Source organism: Plasmodium malariae (genome assembly GCF_900090045.1).
Source record: "Plasmodium malariae genome assembly, chromosome: 12".
Lineage (NCBI taxonomy): Eukaryota > Apicomplexa > Aconoidasida > Haemosporida > Plasmodiidae > Plasmodium > Plasmodium malariae.
The window spans coordinates 3,125,434-3,151,853 of NC_041786.1; the positions used below are offsets into that span (position 1 = coordinate 3,125,434).

Sequence of the window (26,420 nt, forward strand, 5' to 3'; positions counted from 1 at the left end):
TTACCAATATCCCATGTACTTCGTAACAATAGCTAGCATAATGATAATAACTGGTATTAGTTTATTGTCAATAAAAAACTTATTGTAATTGCTACTATATGCTTTTAGTTGATTTTTTAAACTTTCATTTTCTTTTTCTAATGCTGCTTTTTGCTTGTCCACAAAAACGCAGTAATTTAAAAGTTCATGATACTTCCTCTGCATACCTGGCAATCCACCTTTTAAACCTTCGTAAAAAAATAAAAATAAAAATTAATTTGGTTAGTTACCTCATGTATACTTACATATATGTACGTATGTATATATTTATGTATGTACATGTTCAAATAGGCACATATATGCATGCACACACACATAGGAATATATATATATATATATATACAAGGTATAAGTGCTCAATACTGGTGTAAGTATATCTTTTTGTTTTATACCTTCGGCTATATTAGTATCATCTGTATTTAAGTTATTTTCTACATAATTTAAATTATTATTTTTATTATTCATTTCGGAAAGTGGTATATTATTAGATGGTAAATAGGAATGGGGTAATTTACTAGTACTTTCATCATTTAAAACAACTATAAGTTTATGATCTTGTATTTCGTTTTTATTAACTGTAACCCAAAATTGTTTATCGACAACTGTATCATCATCAACATTTAAACACTGAACTTGAAATTTATCATTTGTTATATTATCTTTATCTGATAAGGGTTGTAAAATTATTTGAATATCTATTGTTTCTCTTACATGAATTAAGCCAAAAGATGGTCGAACTAAATAATTGTTCGGAGCTGTTGTTTTTATTTTAAATGCAACCTTTTTATCACTTATATTTTCTAATTTCACAACTTGTGTTACTGCTTGAAAATGAACAAGAGGAAATTCTATATTTTTTTCTGGACTTACTCTCAGTAGTTTCATTTTTAAACTTTTCCTTTTTAAATTTATTTCGTTTTGTCCTCCTTTTTTTATTCTTTAAGTTGCTCCTGAATATAATCCTTATTTTCCCCCTCAATTTAATCTTTATTTTCCCCCTAAACTTGTTCTTTTTTCTGCCACTTAATATATACTTTTTTTTTACACTTAACTTTTTCTTGATTTTTCCTCTTAATCTGTTCTTTATGCTGCCCCTTGATCTGTTCTTTATTTTTTTTTCTTATGTTGCCCTTTTCTCCTGTTACAAAAATTCCAAATCTTAATTTGTTGGAGAAAAACTTTTGAATTTCTTACAATATTTTTATTTTTAATTATTTTTCAGTATGTCAAAAGTATATCTAAGTTATAAAAATGTATAAACCTTTAACTAAAAAGTTCAATGTATTATGTATAAAATAAGTATTGCATTATATTAAGGAATAATAAATGGCTATGTGAAATAAAAAAAAAAAAAAACTATAATAAAAAAATACGTACAAATATATATATGTACGTACAAATAATATATATATAATACGTACAAATAATATATATATAATACGTACAAATAATATATATAATGCGTACATACATATATATATATATAATATAATAAATGTAAGTGTATATGTACTTTTTTTTCCTTTATGATACAATTTTTAAACAAAAAACTTTTTATTAATGAAAAGCATTGGAGGGATAGCAAAATAGAAAATAATATATATAAATGGAAAAAAGAAAAAAAGAAATAATACTGTATTAAAAAAAAAAAAAATTGCAAAATTTTATACAAATCAATGTGAATCAATTACAATGTTTAAATATAATTTTTTCTTATATTTAAAAAAAAAAATAAAGGCTTAAAATAAAAAAGAAAATAAATCTAAATATTTTTTTATCCCCACATGGTATATACATATACACGTATATATATTTATACGTACATAATACATACAGTATATGCATATTATAAGAGTAAAAATGTATTATATATATATATTACATATATGCATATATACGTGCATATACATTTTATTATGTATGTATATGTACGTGTTATATTTATACTATATTATAATAAAATAATATTTTTATATGTAAAATGTACTTGCCAAAACATTGAAAAAAAAAAAAAAAAAGTTATATGAGCACAAATTTGGAGGTTTAAAAAAAAAAAAAAAAAGAAAGCGGAATTGATTTTTTTCTTTTAAGAACCATTCAATATAAGATGTCTTCTTTCCTTTGCATTGCAGTAAGTACTTCAAGTGCATACTACATGGAAAAAACGAATTTTTTAATATTAAATAAGCAAAACAAGTTTTCAAAATAACACGTGAGACAATTTTTTTTAATTATTAATATTTATATATGTTCATATGCACACGTATATATACATACAATATATATATTAGAAATATAATAAACCTTGGTAGATTCGGCAATGACCCAAAGATTTACAATATTTCACCTTCTGTAGTTTTTTTGCGATGATCAAATAATTAAAAAAGAAAAAAAAAAAACTAATTACTACTGATCAAAATTATTAATAAAAATATGCATGTTTTCTTTTAAGAATATGATATCGAAAATGTAGCGAACAAATTGTCCTATGTACGAGGAAAAATAAAATAAATTAAATATTAACTTCCCCAAGAAAAATATAAAATGAAATTTGCTTATTATGTAAATAAATACATATATATATTCGCATATATATTTGTTTGTATATATTCGTATACATATATATAAATGTTTGTATGTATTTGCATACATATATATTAAGACTAAGAAGACTTACTATATTGTGTGCCTTACTGTTTACTTACAATGTAGTTCTCTCTCTTTTTTTTTTATAAAATGAATTATTTGTGCGATGTACAATCCGAAATAATATACATGATTCAATATAGGGAAAAACACTATAGGACAAAAAAAAAAAAAAAAAAAAAAAAAATCAAGTTCGTAATTTTAAAAATGGCATAGCATCATCAATAATACTGTACAGCTTTTTTAAACGCGCATAAGTTATCTTAATACATATAATATGCAAACAATAAAATTATAGAAATACGTTTGGTTAAAAAATTGGTATATATATAGTGAAAAATGGTGTAAGTGAAAAGGTTTATTGTTGTAACTGAATTTTAAAAAGCAATACAAAGGTGTTACTATTTAAAAAAAAAAAATCAAGGGAAATATGAAAAATAAGAACAACGTGTTCTATTTCATCATACTGTATAAATATATTTGGAGCATAACCATTTTTGTAAGTTTTTCTTTTTTTTTATTATGTACATAATTTTTTCACAATATAATATACGACATTTTACACGATAGTTCATGTAGGTAAATAGGGTTCTTCCCTTTTTTTTTCAAACTTTTGTTTAAACTCCCCTGACTGTTTCGTCTTCCATATGTTTTTTGTCATATTTTTTATACCCCTCTTTTTTTGTTTTTTACAAAAGATGTACATTATGCAATGTATTTTATAAAATAGAAAAATTAAAGTACATATTATTAAAAATAAGCATGATGTATAAAAAATTTATATGAAGTACCAAATAATACATATGGGTGTTTTCCAATTCATGTCTATATCGCATTTAAAGGAGAAAGCAAATTTTCTAGGCATATAATGTAGGATTTAATTAGTATACACAAATATATCTATATATATTTATAGCTATCTATATCTATATGTATGTATATCTATATGTATGTATATCTATATGTATGTATATCTATATGTATGTATATCTATATGTATGTATATATATATATATATATATATATAGATATATATAGATATAGGTATACATACATGTACATTCACATATATATACAAATATAAACGTGTTTGTTTGTATTTTGAGTGTTATATGTTTACGCGCATAACGACTTGTATTATATGGAATAAATCCACAGTATAACACATTAAGATGTATCAATACTAAAACAATTTCATTGTGAAAAAGTCAATTAGAAAAAATTACAATCAAGTTTGATTAAAAAGGAAGGTTATTATTTAAAAAAAAAAAAAAGGATTTTCTAATTTTATTATTTAATTTTATATTGTTTTGCTATTTTAAAGTTCACAATGAATAACATTTCATTTAAGCAAAGCTTTACTAAATGTATTAATATTGCAAAAATAGATCCATCAAAATTAAGCTTTATATAAAACTTCTATAATATTTGAGCATTAGTTTATACCTAGGAAAAAAAAAAAAAAAAAAATGAAAAATAAGGAAGAAATAAATAGAGAAAGAAAAAAAAAAAATGAAAAAATAAATAGAAAAAAATAAAAGTATAAAGAAATAGAAAAAAGAAACTCGAATGCTTTTTATAATGAACATGTTATTTAAACTGTTATCTTAAAAACACAATAATTTAACTGAGGGCCTGTACGTTTTTTTTTTTTGAAGTACAGCTACCCTTTTTTTACATTAAAAATAAATATAAAAGGGAAATAATAGAAAAATATGAGTACACTAAAATTATCGAATACTAAAGTTCAGAGCACAACATACGAGGCGGCTAGTAGTAAATTGTTACTTTTAAAAGCAAAAATAAAAAAGAGAAAAAATGTTAAAAACATTTTAACAAGCAACGATTTGATGATATAACTGTTTCTACATATAAGGATTGTGAATAAATAGAATATGTACATATAAAGGAGGCAGGTGTGCATATATATATATATGATTATCTATTTTATTTTATTTTTTTAACCTTTTCAGTTCTGCTGTTCAGTTAGGGTACTACGATGACCCGTTCTTGAAATATTTTGTAAAAAAAATAGAGAAGAGAAGTCCTCTAATAAATAGAGGTTTATAAATAAAAATATTTACGTTTATAGATATGTAGGCATTATTAAATTTTGTTTCATTAATACATATTTACTTATAAATTACTCGTATTTTAACATTCACCTTTTTAAAAAATGCTTTAATATATTCTCATATGTTCCTCTGGATATATACATATATATTTTTTTTTATTGGTGAAAGGTTATTATTCCCGTGTTGCAGCTTTGAGAAAATATATTGAGCTTTTTTTTAAGTCATTTGACAATGTAACTGAAAAAGGAAACAGTAATCTCCTTAAGGAATTTTGTTAATACATATGTGTGACCATTACGTCCGCAAAACGTATATACATGTATGTACGTTTCTACTTACGTATGTATATATGCATGCATATATATATATATATATATATGTGCGTGCACGTTTATGACGTTATTTGTAGGCGCAACCTGTTCAAGTAGTGAACATCGGCGCAGGTTTAGACACTACCTTTTTTTGGGCTTGCGTAATGAAAGAATTAAATTCTTATGAACTCATTTATGAACGTTCTCATAGAACTTTTTTAATATTTTATATTTATTTATTAACAGGAACAAGGCAAAAACGTGAAATACTACGAAATTGATTTCTTTGAATTATTACATGAAAAAACGAGCATAATAAAGAATGTCGAACTATTAAAAAAATTTTTAAAATATGATGAGAAATGTAAAGAAAACGAAGAAGGAGATGTTATCAATTGTGAGAATTATAAAATGCTTTCTTTCGATTTAAATAATTCCATATGTTTGGAAAATATTTTAACAAGTCATGGGTTTGATTTTAGATTACCCACCCTTTTTATATGTGAATGTGTTCTCATATATTTAGAAGTCGAAAACAGTGATCATTTGATAAAAAAGTTAAGTGAAATTATGCAAAATACTTCCTGCATAATTGTGTACGAACAGGTAATTCAGCAGTCGCTTTTATTCCATGTCATGTTTTTTTCTTGCTAAGTTTATGCATTTCTATGTTTTTTTCTTGCTAAGTTTATACATTTCTATGTTTTTTTCTTGCTAAGTTTATGCATTTCTATGTTTTTTTCTTGCCAAGTTGATACCTTTCCATGTTTTTGCCCTAACATTTCCCTTATTTTTTCATTTGCAAGATTAACCCAAGTACGGCATTTGGAAAGGTAATGATAGACAATTTTAGCCAAAGAGGCATAAAATTAAAAAGTATTTATAAGTACAACAATTTAGATTTACAACTGAAAAGGTTTAAAACACTAGGTTGGCTTAATGTGTATATAAATGACATGAATGAAATATATGATTACCACATAAGTACAGAGGAAAGAAAGATGGTTGAGAAACTAGAAATGTTTGACGAGTTTGAAGAATGGAAGCTGTTACAAAATCATTATTTCATACTTGTTGCATTCAACTGTCACAATAATTTAAACTTAAATGAGTTAAATGATTTTTTAAAAGTAAAAAAAAAAAGGAAAGAGGAGGCCTACATTAAATAGGTGTAAGGGTGTACATTCTTTTATATTTAAAATAGCACACTTGCAAAACATACATGTGTACATTTTATTTTAACGTTACTTGGTACATGGATATATATTTTTTGCTTATATATATATATATATACATATATTTATTTGTTTATTTGTTTATTTGTTTCATCGAATTTAAATTAAAAACTTTTTATAAATGATAACAGAGTAAAATAATTTTAACTTCAATTTCATGTCACAAGGCACTATCCATTTAAGAAGTGTGCAATGCATTAAAAAGCATAAACTTGAATACTCAGTTAAAACGAAAAATTAAAATAAAAATTCTTAACATACTGCTGTGCATATGAATTGTTGATGAACAATTTTGTAGTAATGAAAAAAAAAAAAAAAAGAGAAGAAAAAAAAGAAAATGTAAAATAGTATAATAAAATAAAAAATAGTGAAATAAAGTGAAAAAGTAACAAGTTAAATTGCAAAGTACGAAATTCAATAAGAAAAATACAAAGTAAAATAAGAAAAATTCAAAGTAAAATAAGAATATACGAAGTAAAATAAAAATTAAAATATGAAGCAAAGCATAAACTGTAAATGGTAGATGAAACATACATTTTTCCTAATATTTAGAAGAATGTGTAAAAGGAAAAGATAAATTAAAAATAGAAAAATATTCCTACAATTCTGTTATTTATCTGTTTTTTCATATCCTGTAAAAACAAAAACAAATCAGATTAACAGTTTGAGATTTTTGAATATTATGGTATAGCTTGAATTTTCTTTTCTTTTTTTTTATTTTTATTTAAGAATGTTTATATTTGAGAACGCGCAACATTTTTTCAACTTTTTTCGTAACTTCAATGGTTGCTATTCTGATAATAAGCTGTTAAGATATTTTTTTAAAAAGAGTTACAATAGTTGGTTTAACGATCCAACTCAATATAATTATTATTTTATATCATACTATGCAGTAGCAATATCTGTGTCATTTTTAATACGACATTTACTGTTTAATCCTGATGTACATTTTAGAAGACAAGATAAAAGAAGAAATATAATTGACAGATACCAACATCATGCTTATTCACTCCCATATTATAATCACTGGTTAAGAAATTTTAGTCAGTCGTTTAAAAGCACATTAATAGATAATGAATCAGATTACCAAGAAGTAGACCCCTGGTGTTTTAGACCCAAAAGGACTGCATTTTATGGTAGGTTTCCATTTTTTTTCGAAGTTCCAAAATATGACATTGATAACCCGACGCATGAAAAGAATTCTCACAAATATATGCAAAAATATTATGAAAGCATAGGGTATATTCAATCAAATGAACAGCCGGAGGAGTGAATAGAAGGAAGAAAACGAAGCCGTTAGCCGTTATTCAGGGCCTCATCAATTACCTGCACACCCTGCACCATTTGAAGCTATAATTACACACGCGTACACATATATATATATATATATATATATGATACGTATAATGTAATTTTTTTTTTTTTTTTTTTTTTTTTTATGCGCATACAATCATTTGTTTCAAGTTACAACACTTCTTCCCTTTTTCTATAAAAACTAGTACCATTTTTTCTTAACATATTATTATGTTATCACTATCATTACTTCCATATTATTATCCATTTTAGCATTTCGAATAAATGCTTAGCCGCTCGTGTAAGAGTACCTACTTAATAAGAGCGACAAATAAAAATAGAATTTTATATAAAAAAAATTGCAATAAGTATTTTATCTTGAAGATGGTAAAATTGGAGAGTAATAGATTATTTAAAAAAGAATTATTTTTCTTACAATTTAGTAATTTAAAAAAATCAGTAAAACGCATATGCTCAATTGATAAAAAAAATAGAAAAAAAAAAGAAGCACCTTTTGCATTTTAATTTACCCATTGCTTTCTTTGTATTTTTGTAATTTATAATATACTTATAAAGTTGAATAAATATTTTACAGTTGTAATTTAAATATAAAGAGAACTATAAATGTGAAGCACAACAACAACAAAAAAAAAAAATAAATGAAAAAAAATATACATTATTACAAGTGTGCATCGTATATTGTTCTCACTTAATTTGGTGCTCACCGCCTATTGGATAATTTATGTGTTGAAATTAAAAAATTACAGGGGAAAAAAAAAAAATACCTATATATATATATATATATGTACATCTGTTTGCTTTTGCATACATGTATATGCATATACAGGTATGGATATATGACACCACAGCGACAAATAACTTGTTCGAAATATGCATTAAACAAATTTATAAATCTTAAAAATTATCTGTTAATTTTTCATTAATGGTCTAAAAAAAAAAAAAAAAAAAAGGAAGCCAAAATGTGATTATAAAGAAATATTTTTTGTTGTAGTTACATGTGCGTGTACATGTATGCGTACGTGAATGTATATGTGTATGAACATTTGCAAATTTCTACGAATAGGTATACGTTTTTTTCTTTACTTTATTGTTATGATATTGTTGCGGGTTATAATTACATATGTAATTATTTTCTGGCATTGCATATTTGTGCGAAGGTTGGTAGGGAACATTCTGTGCATTAGGGTTCATATACATATTTGAATGGACATTAACTTTCATATTCTGTTGTATATTTGGTTTCATATTTGGTATGATATTATTTAAATGATTATGTACAACGCTATTATCGATATTTTGATTAATTATATTTATTGAAGAATTTTTGGTTACACTAGTTTCTGAATTATTGATAATATCATTTATAATATTTTCATTTATATTGTTCATAGAAGTTTCATTCATTAGGGACGTTAGCTGTTTATTCATTGTAGCACTCATATGTGAATTTGGTTGAGTATTTAACTGACTATTAATGTGGTTTTTTAATTGGTTATTTATTTTGTTGTTTAAATGAATATTCATATGACTGTTTAATGAATTATTCATGTGATGATTCATTGGGTTATTAGCCATTTGGTTATTAGTCATCTGACTGTTTGCCATTTGGTTATTAACAAGTTGGTTATTAGTTAAATGGCTTTTGACTATGTGATTTTTAACTAGATTGTTATTAATTATTTGGTTATTTGCTAGTTGGTTACTGCTTAACTGGTTATTAGTTAGTTGGTTACTGCTTAACTGGTTATTAGTTAGTTGGTTACTGCTTAACTGGTTATTAGTTAGTTGGTTACTGCTTAATTGGTTATTAGTTAGTTGGTTACTGCTTAACTGGTTATTAGTTAGTTGGTTACTGCTTAACTGGTTATTAGCTAGCTGATTATTGCTTAACTGGTTATTAGCTAGCTGATTATTGCTTAACGGATTGATCACTAACTGATTGTTAATTAACTGTTTGCTAATGACCTGGTTACTGTTTAATAGATTACTACTCATTTGTCCGTTATTCAACTGATTCGTCAGAAGGCTGTCACTCAGTAGGATATCATTTAATAGTGCGTCTTTTATTCGGTTATCACTGGACTGTGTGTTGTTTAACTTGTGGTTATGATGACTGTTTCGATTGTTATGACTACCTCGATTACTATGACTATTTTGAGTGTTGCGATTGCTATGATTGCTGTGATTACTTTGACTGCTCTGGTTCTTGTGACTACTGAGACTGCTGTGACTAGCATGATTGCTGTAACCACTTTGACTGTTAACATTTGTTGTAGTAGTGGCAGCTGTAGAAGTGGTAGTGCTAGTAGCTGTTGGGTTGTTGTAATTCATTTTAAAATAATTATTTAACATGTCTTTGTTTAAGTCTCTATTTGATTTAGCAGATAAGAAGTTCATATTCATCATATCATTTTTAAAATTTCCTTGCATATTATTCGCAATATTGCTATACTCATTTAAGGTAATATTATTTTGTTTAATCATATTATTATGAGAATTATTATTTTTATTAAAATTATTTTTCATCTCATTATTTGGTACCCTGTTAGTTATCATTTTTGACACGTCCATATTCGTGTTATTCTTTAGGTCAAAAGAAGGGGAACATGCTGATATAACTCTGGGAATGTTTTCATTTATATTAATATTTTGAGTATTTCTAATAAGGTTGTTATTTGTGGGAGTGTTAACTATACAGTTCTTCGATGGGATGTTAACTAGACCATTATTTAAGTTATCAATTAAATTATTATTTGAGATGGCGCTAATTAAATTGCTGTTTATTTTGTTGGCACTATTATGATAATTGTATGTATACCCCTGTTGTAATTTGTAATCATCAGTAGCTTTATCATCAGTTTTTACAGATGGATATCTTTGAAAACTTGAACTTATATCATGCATGTACATATCTTGTATTGCTTGTTCACTGGAGTGAAAATTTTCTTTTTTCATTTCATCGTTAAATTCATTGTACGACATACTTATATTCATATTGGAGTTCCCATTAGAATTGTGATTATTACCTTCTCCTGGAACAGTTGTATTCATAGGATAACAAATTTTATTATTTATTTGTTGTATCTTTTTATACGTCGTATTGTTCCTATGATGAAAATCTTTATTTTGCATTGTACTTGGTATATTTATAGTTCTACTAGCTTGTATATTTTGAAATATTTCATTACTAATATCACCAGATTCACTTAGCATATTATTTTTCACCATATCTTCTTTATATTGTCTATTCTTACTGTTATTAATTGCATAGTTGTTAAAGTTCATATGCTCCATATTGTTATTACTAAAAATCTCATCCATTGAAAAGTTGTTATTATTGCTGGATGGGGTACCTCGGTTGTACTTTGCAATCGCGTTAATATCGTACATGGAAAGGCTGTTTCTGCTATTATTAGCACTATTTCGATCACTATAACGACCACCATTACTACCACTATTATTTCCGCTAACACTTCCGTTCATACTTCCGTTCATACTCCCGCTAATACTTCCGCTCATATTGCAGCTCATGTTGCCGCTATTATTGCCATTAATATTTCCGCTATGATTTCCTCTGTTTGTTACACCATAGTTCATACTATTATTGATATTATAACTGTTATTGCTATTATGGTTTGGGTTAGAATTATCCTCGAAAAAATGGTTGCTCTGACTCAAACTCATAAGTAAATTACTTGGAAAGTTAACGGGGTAATTCATTGCGTTATCTGAGTCGTTTATCCTATATATGGAACTAAAATTGTTTGAGCAGTTGTTATAAGGGCTATTGATGTTAGCAGTGTTAGAAGTGTAGGCCGAGTTAGTCGTATTAGTCGTGTTGATCGTGTTTATCGTGTTTATCGTATTAACCGTGTTGGAAGTAGCCAAGGTATTTGCAACATGTGTACCGATACTATTTCTATCAGTACAAGATGGAGTATATTGGTTATAATACTGCTTTACCACATCAAAATTAATCTTGCCACTGTTTTTTTTTGTTATCCCTTTCATATTTAAATTGATGTTTTTAATTCGGTCTTCTATTGGTATTAAGTCAATTAAAAAATCGAATATATCTTTTTTACAAGCAGCTGCAATAACATCTTGTCTTTGTAATGTTCTTCTTTTACTTTCTTCAGTGTACTTCCATGCATAGCTAGTCAACTCCATAATAAATAATTCACATGCCTTTGCTAATAATACAGGTGTATCAGCTGACACCATTTGGTTACTTTTTATCTCATCATCTTCTTTCATAATTTTTTTTATTCTAGATATTGGTAAATGATGTGTTTTTAATTCTTCTAAACTCATGTTATTTATCTCGTCTAGCTGTTTTTTCCAAAAAGTGTCGACTTCTTCATTTTTCGTGTTTTTAATATTCATATCTACATATATTGGGTGGAAAAAAAAGGGATACCATTAAAAAAGAAGCAGAAAAAAAAAAAAAAAATAATAATAATAAAACGTACTAAAAGGCTGCAGGAGATGGGATGAAAAGGAAGGAGAGGAATAAAACAAAAGGTTTAAAAAAAATTAAAAAATAACAAATCTCAGTAATATACGTAACGATTGTGAGACAAAAGAAATGGTTATAATAATATTTGTAAAAGGAAATACTAGTAGCACTATTTTTGCTTAGATATAGGAAATATAAATAAATAAGTAAATGCATATATATGTGCAAGAATATTCTCAATTCGATATGATTATTTCATGCAAGTCAAAGGAGCAAAGCTTCATATGTAACAACATAGGCCAGAACAGAGATATAGACAAAACAGTTACGTAATTCAAACAATCGAAGTTAACGTAACAGAAAAAATTAATCATATGAATACTAATTATTGAAATAAAGTATCTTCCAAAATACAAATAAATTTATAAAATGACTGTTTCAAATATGTAAAAAAAAAAAATATATATATGTGTATATATAATGCAAATATATGTACCCGCACACATGCATTTACATATATGTACATTTTTTGACTTTTGTGAATGTGAACTAGGAATATAAATATATACATATATATGTATGTGGTCTTTTTCATCTAGTCTGCATATCATGTAGCAAAGCAACTTCTTTTCTTATCTTTTCCCTTTTTTTTTTCTTTTTTTTTTTTTATAAACTATTCAGTCACTGCTTATTGTTATGAATATATTAAAGGTGTCCTCCAATTTTTTTAATGTTCATAAATGTGCCGTTCTGTTTTATACTAGTTTGTACTATTTGTGCTATTCTTTTTATATTTATTTATATGTATTCATAAATGTAACTGCAATCTGTGAAAAACACAATAAATGTGAGGCTTCGTTTTATCTACTTTGATTCCTTGTTTCTTCTCTTTTTTGTTTTGCTTTCGAGCATCACAAGGAGTCTAACAGAAATCAGTCAACACAGAAACTTTTGTCAAATACACATAAAAAAAAAAAAATGTTCGCTGGACATGAATTTTTATGCTGTAATGTACTTTTGTGGTTATTTATACAAAAAATATAAAGTTCTCTTAAATATATTTTAACTGTATTTTTTTTCTTTTTTCTCCTTTCTGCTTTCTTATTTACTGTTTTCTTTTTATCTTTTCTTTTTCTTTTTGTTTTTCTCTTGAATTTTCCAAAATTTGCACGAACATGTAAAAAAAATAATTACACAAAAAACAAACTTTGTTTACAAACTACTAAAAATAAATAAGGACTTCACAATGAAATGGGTTTTTATGTGATAAGCTTTTTAAAAAAAAAAATTGTAATGACGTACGCACGTATGTGTATTACTCGCGTGTAACACATGAATGTGTATGTATTTATGTAAATATACATATACTTTTTCGCATACGTGGTGTTTCTTTTTCTTTTTCTTTATTTTTTATCATATAACAAAATTATACATATAAGGCTTTATGAGGAAAACATAAATATAAAACAATGAAATAGATATGCCTTGCTATCAATTTAATTTTTTATATTACGATAAATGGAAAAAAAGGAAAGGAAAAAGAAAAATGAAAAAAGGAAATATTTATGTATCTCTCATTTATTATTTTTTTCACATATCTGTCATTTATTTAAATGTGTATGTATATATATATATATACATGTATAAAAAAAAATAATTAAAATTGTTTGACACATCATTTCATAAACTTATCAGAAGTTAACATTAATAAAAAAATATATTTTTTATGAACTTAAAAAGTGTAATTGTTGTAAAATAAATACGATGTAAATTGAAATACAGTATAATAATTTTAAAAAGCAAAAAATTTTAAATGAAGGAAAAAAAAGGAAAATTAAAGACTCCTTGAGATGAATGTAGCAAAAATAGTAGGTAGGATTATGCATGCTTATATATAAATACATAGACCCATACACATAAAATATTTACATACAAATATAAATATATTTACAAGTAAAACATACATGAGAAGATATACGACAAAACAGGAAAAAAAAGTAGTAAAATGACTGCAAAAAATAGTCTGGACGGACAAGCCGCAAACATGTATAAGTCTACACATATATATATAATGTGCTTATATTTATATGTGAACTTTTGCATATGTCTTAATAGTAAAATATAATTTCTTAACAAAGACGAAAAAGGTATATTCTATACTTAAGGAAACTCACAAAAATGTATGTTGTAAGAAAAGTAAAAACTATAAATGAACATATATACATATAAGTACACATAGGCGTTTATGTTTTATATGTGTACTGATATAAAATTTAATAAGATATATATTAACACATCGTTTCGTATATATATATTGTTTTTTTCCTTTTTTACAAATAATGAAAATATGCACTTGTATACACAAAATTATAAACAAAAAAAATGTAATATTTTTCTATAATCTCTTAGGGAATTTTTTTTTTTTTTTCTATTAAAAATATTTTTTCGCTCCTAAAGATTTAGTTTAACTGATGAACAACCGACAAAATGTATGAAAAAAAAGGTAATTGTAATTTCCTTTCTACGTTCTTTTTTCCATTTTTTTCGTTTTTTTCATTTTTTTCGTTTTTTTCATTTGTTTAGTTTTTTTCTTTTTTTAGTTTTTTTCTTTTTTTTCTTTTTTTTCGTTTTTTTCCTTTTTTAGTTTTTTTCTTTTTTTTCGTTTTTTTCGTTTTTTTCATTTTTTTCATTTTATTTCCTTTTATTTCTTTTTTTTCTTTTTGCTATGTGTATTTCAAATCACTCATCAAACAGTTGTGTTTTTTGAAAATTGCTACATTAATATTAATGAATTCAAGCAGTGTGTTATGAACTAAAAATTGGAAAGAAACATAAAAATGTTGTTTTAAAAAAAATACATTAAAGTATATTTAAAGTTAAAAATATGTTTTATACATAGACGTTAGTATATATTCGTAAATAAAAAAAAAAAAAATTTTTTTTGTATATTATATATATATATATGCATATAGAAAGAATTTTACTTTTACAACATTATGATAGGTGGAGGAAGAAAATAGAAGAAAAAAATCAAGTATTGAAAGCTGTAATTATATGTATATATATACATATATATATACGTAGATTACACAGAATGAAGAATAAAAAAAGAAAAAAAATATATATACATTTTATACGGAAGACAGGCAAAAAAAACAAAAAGAAAATAAAAAAATTTTCTTTTATTTTTCTTTTTGCTTTCCTTTTTTTTTTTTCTTTCCTTTTTTATATTAATTGAAGAAAGCTGTGTTCAAGTTTCAATCTTTAAATATTTTTAATATAACAAGAAAAAAAAAAAAAAACGAAAAAGGAAAAATATTTTACTTGCGGAAGTCTAAAAATGTGTAATATTTAAAAAGATTACTTTGTAAGGGGGTGGGTTTCTATTTGTATATATATATATATACATTTTTTAGAATAATAAAAATAGATAATTTTCCTCTTTTTTTTACTTATTTTATTTTTACATACTTCGTTCTCTTATACCACTGCCACTGCATTGCGCACAAAGAAAAAAGTCATTCCCGCAAATGACAGAAATATTTAAGGTTTCATTTTTTATACTACTCATATATGTATATGTGTGTGTACGTATGTATATATATATATATATACAAATGGAGTAATTAATGGTTACTTGTTCATAAAGAGCAACCATTTTCCTCTTTAAAATTATAATCCTTTTAGTAAAATAAAAATAATCATTGTGCTGCTAAGAAATAAGTTCGGTCACAAAATTAACGTAGTATGTCCTTTTTTCGTATTATTATTTTTTTTTTTTTTGTAGCACAGCCAATTAATGCAGCATTACTAGTGTTAAAACTTTCAAACATGTAATTATATTGTTCACTGCTTATAATTTTTTTTTCTCCAATTCTGCACTGCGAATTTCACTTAGCATAAATATAACGCGAAAAGAATCATAAAAAAATAGGGTTAACATAAGATATAATCAGTGACGTGCAATTTTACCTTTCCATAAAAAAAGGAATAAAAAAAAAACGACCCTCGTCCGTATGTACTACTTTTAGGAAGGATCATTCTCATGTTGTCTAGTTTTTATCATTACTTAAGTCGAAAATTGATAGAAATGCGTATCTCTATTTTTATTTTTATTTTTACGTTCATTTTATTTTGTTTTTCTTATAGTATAGCAAATATGCTAGCATTGTTGAGCTATCTCACGCGAATACTTCACACATGAACGGCAATTACGCGACATTATATGTGTAATTATTATATATAAATATTGCTGATCTTTAATAATTGCAAGCCTAACCCTGGTATGAAAAAAATTTTAAGTATAACAAAGCATAGTATAACGCTGCAAAATATAACGATGAAATGTATAACGAAGCGAAATAGAACGAAGCGAAATAGAACGAAGCGAAATATAACGAAGCGAAATAAAACAAAATGCCTGAAAAATTATGAACGGAAATTGTGCACACTTTTCTTTCACATTTGTTCAATGAGCTTCCAGGCACAAAGCTTTTCTTTTTCGTAGAATCTTCTCTTAATATTTCTTATATGCATCATACATGAACACATGAGTGTATATACATACTTGTATTTGTGTGTCCCCCTCTTTAGTAAAGAAACAATTACTATCTATTTTTATTTTATAGCTGTATAAAATGGTTAATATTATATATCATATATGAGTGACAAATAAAAAGTCAAACAAAATATGGAACATTTCCAATAATAAATGGTCAGGAATGCAATTTTTTTTTTTTTTTTTAATTGAGCGCATTATTTATTTTTTAAAATTTTGTAATTTGGGAATAGTGTTATTCATATGTTTAGTTATCCTTACTTAATGTCATTTTTCCGAAAAAGCAAAATTTAGTACGATTTCGTATGTGCACTAATATGTACGCGTACATATATTTATGTATATATAAGCAAGTACTTACATCATTTAATTACACATACGCGAGGGGGCGTAAATTTTTCATTATTAAAGGAAATTTTTCCATCTTATAATTGTACGCCTTTTTTGCTATTCCATTGCAAACGTTTTGTTAGTTTAATTTTTGATAGCAATCCCTTTTTCATGAATGTCCTGATAAAATAAATTCGTATACATTTATATATATGTATAGGTACATATGTAATGATGTATGCATAATTTAAAAAAAATAAAATTCGAATTTTATTACTACATTTGGAATTATTATTTTTGCTCAACTCTCTTTATAAACGCATTATGGTCTTCTCAATACGTTTGTGGAGGAAAAATACATTAATCAAATGAAAAAAAAAAAAAAAAAAGGTGAAATGAAAGGTATGAGACGGGTTGAATTGAAATAAAATGAAATGAAATAAAAGAAAGTAAAATAAATTGAAGTTCATTATGCGTTGTGTGGCTAAACTTTTTAGTTCATTTGTAAAATACAAAACTTGTTCACATTATATTAATGCCACTTTTACATTTTCTTTTTTGTGTAGCACAATTATCAAATAAATTAGTTTTCTTTAAATTATTAGGGGCTATATTTGTTTCATATGTTTCGGAAGGTTCGCGGAAATAGGGGTTTTTAATGAAAAACGTATGTGTATATTTTTACGTATATATGTAAATATTTGTATACCCACGTGCATGTACAAGTCTGTATATACACATTAGCGAATACATACATACAAGCATATAAGATTGGTTAAAGGGAAATCTGCAAAGGCATATTTGCTATACATGGAATGCAACTGTATGTACTTAATTAATTTTTTATAAGCATTTATGTAACATTTTGTGTGTATTTACGCATGAACTTACAAAGAGGAATGAACGGATTGTGCGAAAAATATAAAGAGGAAGAAACGAGTACGTGAGAATAAAATGATAAGAATTAGGAGTATCGATTTGTTTTTGAAAAGTAACTTACGGTCAAGAAAAAATGAGTTTAACAAAATTAGTAAGAGAACCTTTGGTGGAACATTTAACCATAACATAAAAGAAAACGATAGAGTACCACCTGCATCTGAAAATCCAAGTTATAAGAATTTGTTTGATCATGCGGAGGATATTAAATTATGGGAAATAGAAGAAAAGAAAAACATTAGTCATAAAAGTGTCGACGATTTGTCTGAATTAGTTGAACCATCAAATCATCCTCATCAGTATGAAGGTATATTTGTAAGAACGAGGTATGCTCACTATAATCAAACAGCTGAACCTGTATTTCCTAGGAAACCAGATTTAAAGAAAGGTGAATTAGCTAGTGGAGCTAATGTAACAAGAACAGATGTATGGAATGATCCTAATGAACCTGCAGTTGTTTCCGTAGGCAAGTTTGAACCCAATAATTTTAGACCAGCTGGTTATATTGAAAATACACCCAACCCTGATAGTATAAATTCTGAATATCATCCTGATTTTAGAGAATACAGATTAAGAAGTGGGAATGCAGATAGGAGAACATTTATGTATTTTATAAGTGCATCTTATTTTTTTATTATGTCTTCAATTATGAGATCAACTATATGTAAGTCCGTTCATTTTTTTTGGATTTCAAAGGATTTAGTAGCAGAAGGTACTACCGAATTAGATATGAGAACAGTTAGCCCAGGAGAACATGTTGTTATTAAATGGAGGGGTAAACCTATTTTTGTAAGGCATAGAACTCCTGAAGATATTCAAAGAGCAAGAGATGATGATAAACTAATTGAGACCATGAGAGACCCACAATTAGATTCAGACAGAACAATTAAACCCGAATGGCTAGTTAATATAGGAGTTTGTACTCATTTAGGTTGTATACCTGCACCTGGAGGAAATTATAGCGGTTATTTTTGCCCATGTCATGGATCTCATTATGATAATTCCGGTAGGGTTCGTCAAGGCCCAGCACCTTCAAATTTGGAAGTTCCTCCATATGAATTTGTTGACGAAAATACTATTAAAATTGGTTGATTTGGTGTGGTACTGGAGTAATGAGATTAGGGAATATATGCCTTCCTATTTCACTATTGTGTAAGAAATGTCTTACGAATCACACTTTTCTGTGTCTTCTGTTCCTTACCACTGAGCGCAAGTTAACTTTGCCATTTTTGCAACATCTAAGGGAGATGTGTGTTGCCTTATTGTCCATGTTAGAATCTCCAGTTTTGTATATGCTTTAGCCGATACATATTCGAATAGTCATCATTCCATTTAAAGGGGCTCTTTTTTTTTTTTTTTTTTTTTTAATTTGAAGTGCATTTGTAACGAACATTGTTTTAAAATGTTATGGTGTATGTGTGCGCCTTTTTGAAGTAGAACTGACCAGTGTATGCACATGTGTACATATATATATATATATATATATATATATATATATATAGCAAAACAACAAGAGGACGTATATACAGTATGCCATGTATACTACAGATATGTAGGTTAATTAACGATTCAATTATTGAGCAATTGTTGTCGTTCATATTTTTTTTTTCAATTTCCCTTCATAAGTTGCAAAATGATGAGGAAAAAAAAGGGAAAACGGTTTATGTATTAAATGAAATTTACGAATTTGTTTTATTTAGAATGAGCGATTCGTCCTGCAGTACCTCGGCTGAGTATATGCGTATTTTGGGGTGTGAGGATAGAGTAAGACTGAAAAAAATAAAATATTATAAAATAAAAATAAAAAGTTTAATAGAGGCATTCCCATGTGACCCTTTTTTGTGATCACAAACATGGGAGTTTTAGTTACTCAACGTTGTAGTGGTTTTTTTTTGGAAGATGTCTATGTTAATTATACTGAAAAATTATAAATGCCATGGATTTAGTATTTTTTTTTTTTCTGTTTTTTAAAAAGCTTGTCAAATATCAGTTTTACCTTATTAATGGCTACATGATGGTTTATCTTCTGAAGCATAACATTGTTCACGCTAGGAGTAAATCTAGTTAAATTTCATCATAATTATCACTTGAAGGAACAAAGAAAATTGCATTTTAAGTTTGTAAACATACGAATATTACGAAACATGTCTGTCTTTTAAAAGGAAGTTGTGCACATACAAATATATATATATATATATATATATATATTTATTTATTTATTTATTTATTTACATTTATATGCACATACGAATATCCTTTCAAAAAATTAATAAGAAGGGGGTGTTAAAACAAATAATAAGAGGGAAAGAAAAAAAAAAAAGAAATGGAAAATATGGATGAAAAAGGAGAATAAAGGATAAAAAGAGGAAAAAGAAGAAAAAAATGAAAAGAAACCAGATGAACAAGCATGTTTATATGTGTAACGTAAGCACACATGTACACACAATTGTACGCGTGTGCAAAATGCAAAATTAAAATTATGTGCACACTAAAAAAATTCAAGTTCAAAACATATACCAATAAAACGAATTACACACTTTTTACTTATTATGACATGTGCAACTTTTAATATAGGTGTTCAATTTATTTGACAAATGCTTATAAAAAATAAAACAAAATATATTATTTATTAAAAATAAAACTAAAAAGATACAAACAAGAAGAGCATAAAAATTATTGCTGTTACTTTGTGTGAAATAATTACTACTGAAGTATGTGCTCCCGTAATAGTAACTATTTACCAAAAAATTAAAAAAAGCTTTTTTAAAATATTTAATTTTTTCTATAATAATATTCAAAACGGTTATATTTCTAACCATTTTGCATATTTTCAAATAAAAATTTTGAATTCTGTCTACAGATGAACTGTAATAAATATAAGGCGTTTTAAATATGTCGTTGTGACAATGGTTTTCATAATATAAAAAATTGAAAATACTTCTTTTTTTTTCTTTAAATGTAAAATCGGCATTTTCATGATGAAAAGAATTCTTGTTATGTAATAATGTTTCTTCATCATCACAAATAGTAAAATTTCCCCTCAGTTTTTGAAAAAGATATTTTTTTTCTAATTCATCATAGAGAAAATCTTGTAAATATTTACACATATAATTAAGAGATGTTAAATTTTGATTCTTATCATTTATTTGAGTAATACAAATGTCTTTCATTATTTTATAAAAGGTATCTGATTTTTTCCTACACTTTCTCAAATCCTGCATATTTTTTTCGTTTATCATAATATATTTTAAAAGCAGACTAACAGTATTTTGTAGTATTTTAAAATTTGATAACATATGATAAATTATTTTCGTTTTGTTATTTGTTATTTTTATGACATCCTTTAATTTTGCGACAACATAATTATTTTTGCTTTCAATAGTTTTTACTTTATCTACTAATGTTAAGAGGGCATGCCCTCTAGTATTTTTGGACTTTTCTTCGATTTTTTCCTCTCTTATGCAATTTTGGTCATGGTTATAGTGTACATTATCACCGATAACTTTGTCTACTTCCTCTATGTAATGCAATTTCTCTTCCTGAATTTTTCTGTTGTCTTCTATATTATTATTACTATTATTTTTACTATTACTATTATTGTTATGATGATGATTACTATTATGACTACTTTCCCTTTTTTTGTTATCTTTGTTATTGACTATTAGGTATATTTTTTTTCCTGTTTTTAAATTTACAGAATAATTTTGAGAGGAGTTATCATAATACTCGTTAATAATATCATACACTTCGTTAATAAGTTTACTATTTGTTTCTTCCGTTTTTTTTATTTCATTTAAAATTTTTATGCTATTGTCACTATTATCCTTGTACCCTACATTTACGATATTTTTTAATTTATCTTTTTCTATCTGTTTGTTCAAAGGACTTTCGTCCACACACTCTTTTACATATTCATCACAGTACATAATATTTTCAACATCATCAACAGATATACGAATATCTGCCATGTTTTTATTTTTTTGTTCATCTTTCACCGTCCCGTATGTGTAAAGAGGTAAATTCTGGTCACTCACTTGTGTTTTTCCATTTACGTGCAATTCGCACTTATCTGTTTTTATATTTTTAAACGTGTCCATATTATTTATAAACATCATTGACTTTCTTTTTTCTCTTTTATTTTTCAAAAAGTTAATTTTCTTTAGCTGTTTTATGCGATTCATGATGAGGGTGCTGAAAAAATTGGAAACCACGTTTATAAGGACTTTGGAAATTTGTGCAAATTGTGCGAATTGTACATATTTTGTTGATATCTTTTTTTTAATAATATCCCTCTTTAAATGGATACGACGAAAGCCCAGTTGCTTGTTCTTCATTCGGTAAAAGAAATTTATTAAATTTCGTCCATTCTTATTTTCATAATTGTTATCATTTCCTTTTGCATTTGGGTAAATTTCTTTTTTTGTGAAGCAATTTTCGCTCATATAATTTGACACTATATTTTTCACTTCATTTGCATTTAGTTTTATGATATCTTGTTCTATTTTTTCAACTATTAGTTTATGCCATATGGACACGAAGCACATTTCAAGTCTTTTTATTTCATTCTTTTTATTTATAATGGAAGTTAAAATGTACCTTGGAAGTAAGCTTTTTTCTCTTATCTTGTGAAGGAACAGGGTAAAAGTATCAATAATGGGGAGGGGTTTATGTTTAATGGGTTCACGCTCACTACTTCTTAGTTGAGTCCTCACAGGACAATAATGTATTTGGTAGTTTGAGTCGTTTGCGTCATATGATTCATATAAGTCGCACGTATCGCTTCTATCACCCTGACCGCCTTCTATGGCATCGTCTCTTCTTACCCTATGACCATCGTCAGCATAGTAATTAACACGACTTATCACAAAATCATCGTATATACTGCACATATCGTTGTTTTTCTGTTGGTAAAAAATATTGGGGACTCGCTGCTGAAAAAATATTCTCTTTTTCTTCAAAATAAGGTAATACTTAAAAATGTCGTAGCATTTGGTCTTGTTATAAAAACTGCTAACTAGTTTCTTTTCCAAAGAATGAATAAAATGTGGGGATTTAGAAAGCTTGTACCATTTTAAAATTAAATCCGTGCAATATTTTATATATTCCGAATTGTATTTTTGATCCTTTTTTAGTTTATAAATAATATATAAAATTATGTGCTTATCATTAAGTTTTTGTATAATTACTTTTTGACGAGAAACAATATTTTTTTTTTTCTTTTGATATTTGTTCCAAATGTAGCCAGTTATAATGTCTTTAGGGGAGGAACAATTTGTAGAAATGTTTACTGTATGAGAAATTGGAAAATAATCCTTATTCAACTTTTGTTTTATTATTTTTTTAAATTTTCTCAATAAAAATATATTTCTAAAGAAGTTACACCTTTTACCTTCTTTTTTTCTGTACTTGGTATATGTTTCTTTTTTATACATTGTTTTATTTGTACCATTAAAAATGTAAATACTGACAAATGATTTCATTAAACTCTTTCTGTGCTCAATAAGATTTAATGCACCTCTTTTTTTGTATGAACAGTAAAGGTCAAAATTGCATAACAATTGGGGGAAAAATACTTTATTAATACTACTTAGTTTACTAATTTGAAGCAAAGCTGCATTATTTTTTTTTATCATACTATAATAATGGTAGTTATCATACGCTTGTTGCATTTTTCCCTCTTTTTTTTTTTTTTTTTTGTTCTCCCTCTTTTTTCTCTGTTTTTTCTTTCATTACTTTTACTTTTTTGTGTGTCCCCTATCCATAGAATACTATTTCTATTAAAATAGTAGTAATAATAAAAATAATTATTAGCAGATTTTAGGAACACCTTTTTTAAAATTAAACCGAAAGGGGAAAGTTCTGTTTTACGAAATAAGTGGATTCCTTTTCGTAGATTTTTCATAAGAAGAGTATCCAATGAGTAAAATAAATAATTAGTTTTTATGATACTACCTGTAATATATTTATTATACGTATGCGTATTTTTTCCTATTAAAAGGGAACTAATCCAAGGTACACATTTTTTTATAATGTTTCCATATGTTGCATATAAGGAATTTTTAAAAAGTTTTGACATTTTTAATCTGTTCAAATATTTAAGAATGTAATATTTTTCCTTAACTGATTTGTTAAAAATGATAAATAAGTTAGATGACAATAAAGGATAGCTACTATATTCTCCTTCCATAGTTTTACTTTTCTTTTTCCTTTTTGTAGTAGTTATGTTTTTTGTCTGTTGTGCGTGATCCAAATGATCTACCACTTGTGTGTAGTTTTTACCCTTTTCATTACACTTGTCCTTGCATTTACTTTTCCTTCCTTCTTGTTCTTTTATGTAGTGCTTATTTTCAGTATTACTTGTGTCTTCAAATTCTTGTCTAACTTGTTCGGTAAAGTTGTCAAGTATCTGTTCTTCACAAAAATTATTTGTTCTTATTTCTTTTTCAATAAAATCTGTATCCATTAGTTTTTTTTCTATTAATTCTGTATCCATTAATTCTTTTTTTATTAATTCTATATCTATTAGTTTAGCACCTGTTAATTCCTTTTCTAATAGGTTAGTATCTAACAGATTAATATCTACTAGTTGCGAATCCACTACCTCCTTCTCTATTAAATTTGTATCTTTCAATTCTTTTTTTGTTAAATTTACGTCCACAAATTTCTTTTCCAGTGATGGTGCGTGGGTCTCCTTAGAATCTGTTTGTTCGTTTATTTGTTCGTTTATTTGTTCGTTTATTTGTTCGTTTGTTTGCTCGTTTGTTTGCTCGTTTGTTTGCTCGTTTGTTTGCTTCGTCGTTTGCTCCGTCGTTGACTGCACCGTTGGACGCTTTGTCGTGTGTTGCTTCTCCTTTTGTTCTTTTTTTTTTAATTCCTTGTCTACAACTAAGACGTCCATATTTTCTAACACTTCTTGATCTTGCATATGTTCATTCCTTTCATCTATGTAATTATCATGTGAATCCTTCTGCATTTGGTTAACATTTTCATCAGAATATATTTTGTCACTAAGCATATCAACACCAGATGATGCAAAAATTTGTAGATGTGTTAAAGTGCAGTAATAATTATTTTCTAAATTATGATGAGACAAAACAACAAATTTCAAATACTTAACCCAACAGTTATCTTCATCATAGTTCTTACAATATTCGAAAATATTAAAAAGTTCAAAACTTCTTGTAAAATTGGTTGATATTTTTCCTAACTTCTTCCATCTTTTAGTTGGGTACACATCACTACCTAAAATTTCAATTACTTTAAAATTAGATGCATAATGTTCTAGAGACACTAATCCAATTTTTTCAATATGAATAATATCACTAAAAGAGTATATCCACCATATATCCGAATTGCACGGTGTTAACATATAACTGTCATAGTCATATTGTTGAATAGACTTAATGTTAATAATCCCCTTGCTGTACTCTATTATCTTCGTTCCTGTGTCTAATGAACCGAAGTCTATTTTCAACTTTTGGCTCGTCAAATTGTAGCTTTCGCCCAATATGTATTTTTCTGCAATAAATGGAAAAATGGAAATATATATAATGTTCTACGGGCATATGAACATGTTATGAATCTTGAAAGACGCCATGAGAACCATTAAAGAGTAACAAAAATGATAAGAAACAATAATGTAAAGGCATATTTACACATATATTTTGGAACTTATACGTTTGTCCTTTTTCTACAAAGAGATAAAATAAACGAACGAGCAAATAAACATATGCATGCATGCACAAACGACAGTAAAACTTCGCTTCAAATAAGTTCTATACGTACCAGTTGGTGAACTAGATTGGCTGTTATTGAGATCATTCAAATAATCTGTGTCTTTAGGAGTGAAAAAGCTTTTTAAAAGAAAAAACAAAAAATTTATTGAAATTAGAAACCACCATATCATATTTTTGGCTTTCACGTGTTAAAATATATTCGTTTTTATTTTATTTTTTTTATTGCGCCGCAATTTTTCTAGTGTTCATTTGCTTCTTCGTGCTTGGGTTCGTTTTGCTGGTAATTTATTTCAAGTTGTTTCCACAGTTCTTCGCTGTTTTTTGGCATTATTTTTTGTCCTTTCCTCGTTCTAAAGTTTTATCGACGTACCGTCTTACCGTTTTATCGTTGTATCTTATCGTTTTGTCGTTGTATCTTCTTATCGTTTTATCGTTGTATCTTCTTATCGTTTTATCGTTTTAATGTTTGTTCGTTTTCTTTTTTTTTTTTGTTTTTTGTACATCTTGAAATAAAACTTCCTGTCTTTATAAGAAGATACTATATACATATATACATACATTTAAACATGCATATATGACATACATACATATAAATATATAAATATATACATATATAAATATATACTTATATAAATATATACATAAATAAATATCACTTCACTACTTCATTAAATTAACCAGTACTTAAATCATCAATTGTGCCAAAATGCGTCATGACGCAAAAGTTTCAAACTTTCTTTGTGCGTCTTATCTGCAAAAGTATCAACAGTTATGTACTTCT

General features: G+C 26.3%; 6 protein-coding genes across 6 annotated transcripts; 3 read left to right on the top strand and 3 right to left on the bottom strand.

The window, feature by feature from the left end:
* PmUG01_12077200 (vesicle-associated membrane protein, putative) lies at positions 1-924 on the bottom strand (the record flags this gene model as incomplete). The annotated part of the gene is made up of 2 exons (XM_029007018.1): positions 1-218; positions 432-924. The coding sequence occupies 2 exons, from the start codon at positions 922-924 to the stop codon at positions 1-3; spliced, it is 711 nt and encodes a 236-aa protein (XP_028863450.1).
* Positions 925-4,400: 3,476 nt separating this feature from the next.
* PmUG01_12077300 (leucine carboxyl methyltransferase, putative) lies at positions 4,401-6,240 on the top strand (the record flags this gene model as incomplete). The annotated part of the gene is made up of 6 exons (XM_029007019.1): positions 4,401-4,468; positions 4,659-4,747; positions 4,929-4,993; positions 5,170-5,232; positions 5,318-5,677; positions 5,878-6,240. The coding sequence occupies 6 exons, from the start codon at positions 4,401-4,403 to the stop codon at positions 6,238-6,240; spliced, it is 1,008 nt and encodes a 335-aa protein (XP_028863451.1).
* A 796-nt stretch (positions 6,241-7,036) lies between these two features.
* On the top strand, positions 7,037-7,579 carry PmUG01_12077400 (conserved Plasmodium protein, unknown function; the record flags this gene model as incomplete). Its single annotated transcript, XM_029007020.1, has 1 exon — positions 7,037-7,579. One exon carries the CDS (start codon positions 7,037-7,039, stop codon positions 7,577-7,579), a length of 543 nt encoding a protein of 180 aa, XP_028863452.1.
* A 1,094-nt stretch (positions 7,580-8,673) lies between these two features.
* Positions 8,674-12,006, bottom strand: PmUG01_12077500 (CCAAT-binding transcription factor, putative; the record flags this gene model as incomplete). The annotated part of the gene is made up of 1 exon (XM_029007023.1): positions 8,674-12,006. The coding sequence occupies one exon, from the start codon at positions 12,004-12,006 to the stop codon at positions 8,674-8,676; it is 3,333 nt and encodes a 1,110-aa protein (XP_028863453.1).
* Positions 12,007-17,921: 5,915 nt separating this feature from the next.
* PmUG01_12077600 (ubiquinol-cytochrome c reductase iron-sulfur subunit, putative) lies at positions 17,922-18,995 on the top strand (the record flags this gene model as incomplete). Its single annotated transcript, XM_029007024.1, has 1 exon — positions 17,922-18,995. One exon carries the CDS (start codon positions 17,922-17,924, stop codon positions 18,993-18,995), a length of 1,074 nt encoding a protein of 357 aa, XP_028863454.1.
* A 1,448-nt stretch (positions 18,996-20,443) lies between these two features.
* On the bottom strand, positions 20,444-25,809 carry PmUG01_12077700 (Sad1/UNC domain-containing protein, putative; the record flags this gene model as incomplete). Its single annotated transcript, XM_029007025.1, is given in 3 exon segments — positions 20,444-23,581; positions 23,596-25,421; positions 25,689-25,809. 3 exon segments carry the CDS (start codon positions 25,807-25,809, stop codon positions 20,444-20,446), a joined length of 5,085 nt encoding a protein of 1,694 aa, XP_028863455.1.
* Between the last annotated feature and the right edge of the window lie 611 nt (positions 25,810-26,420).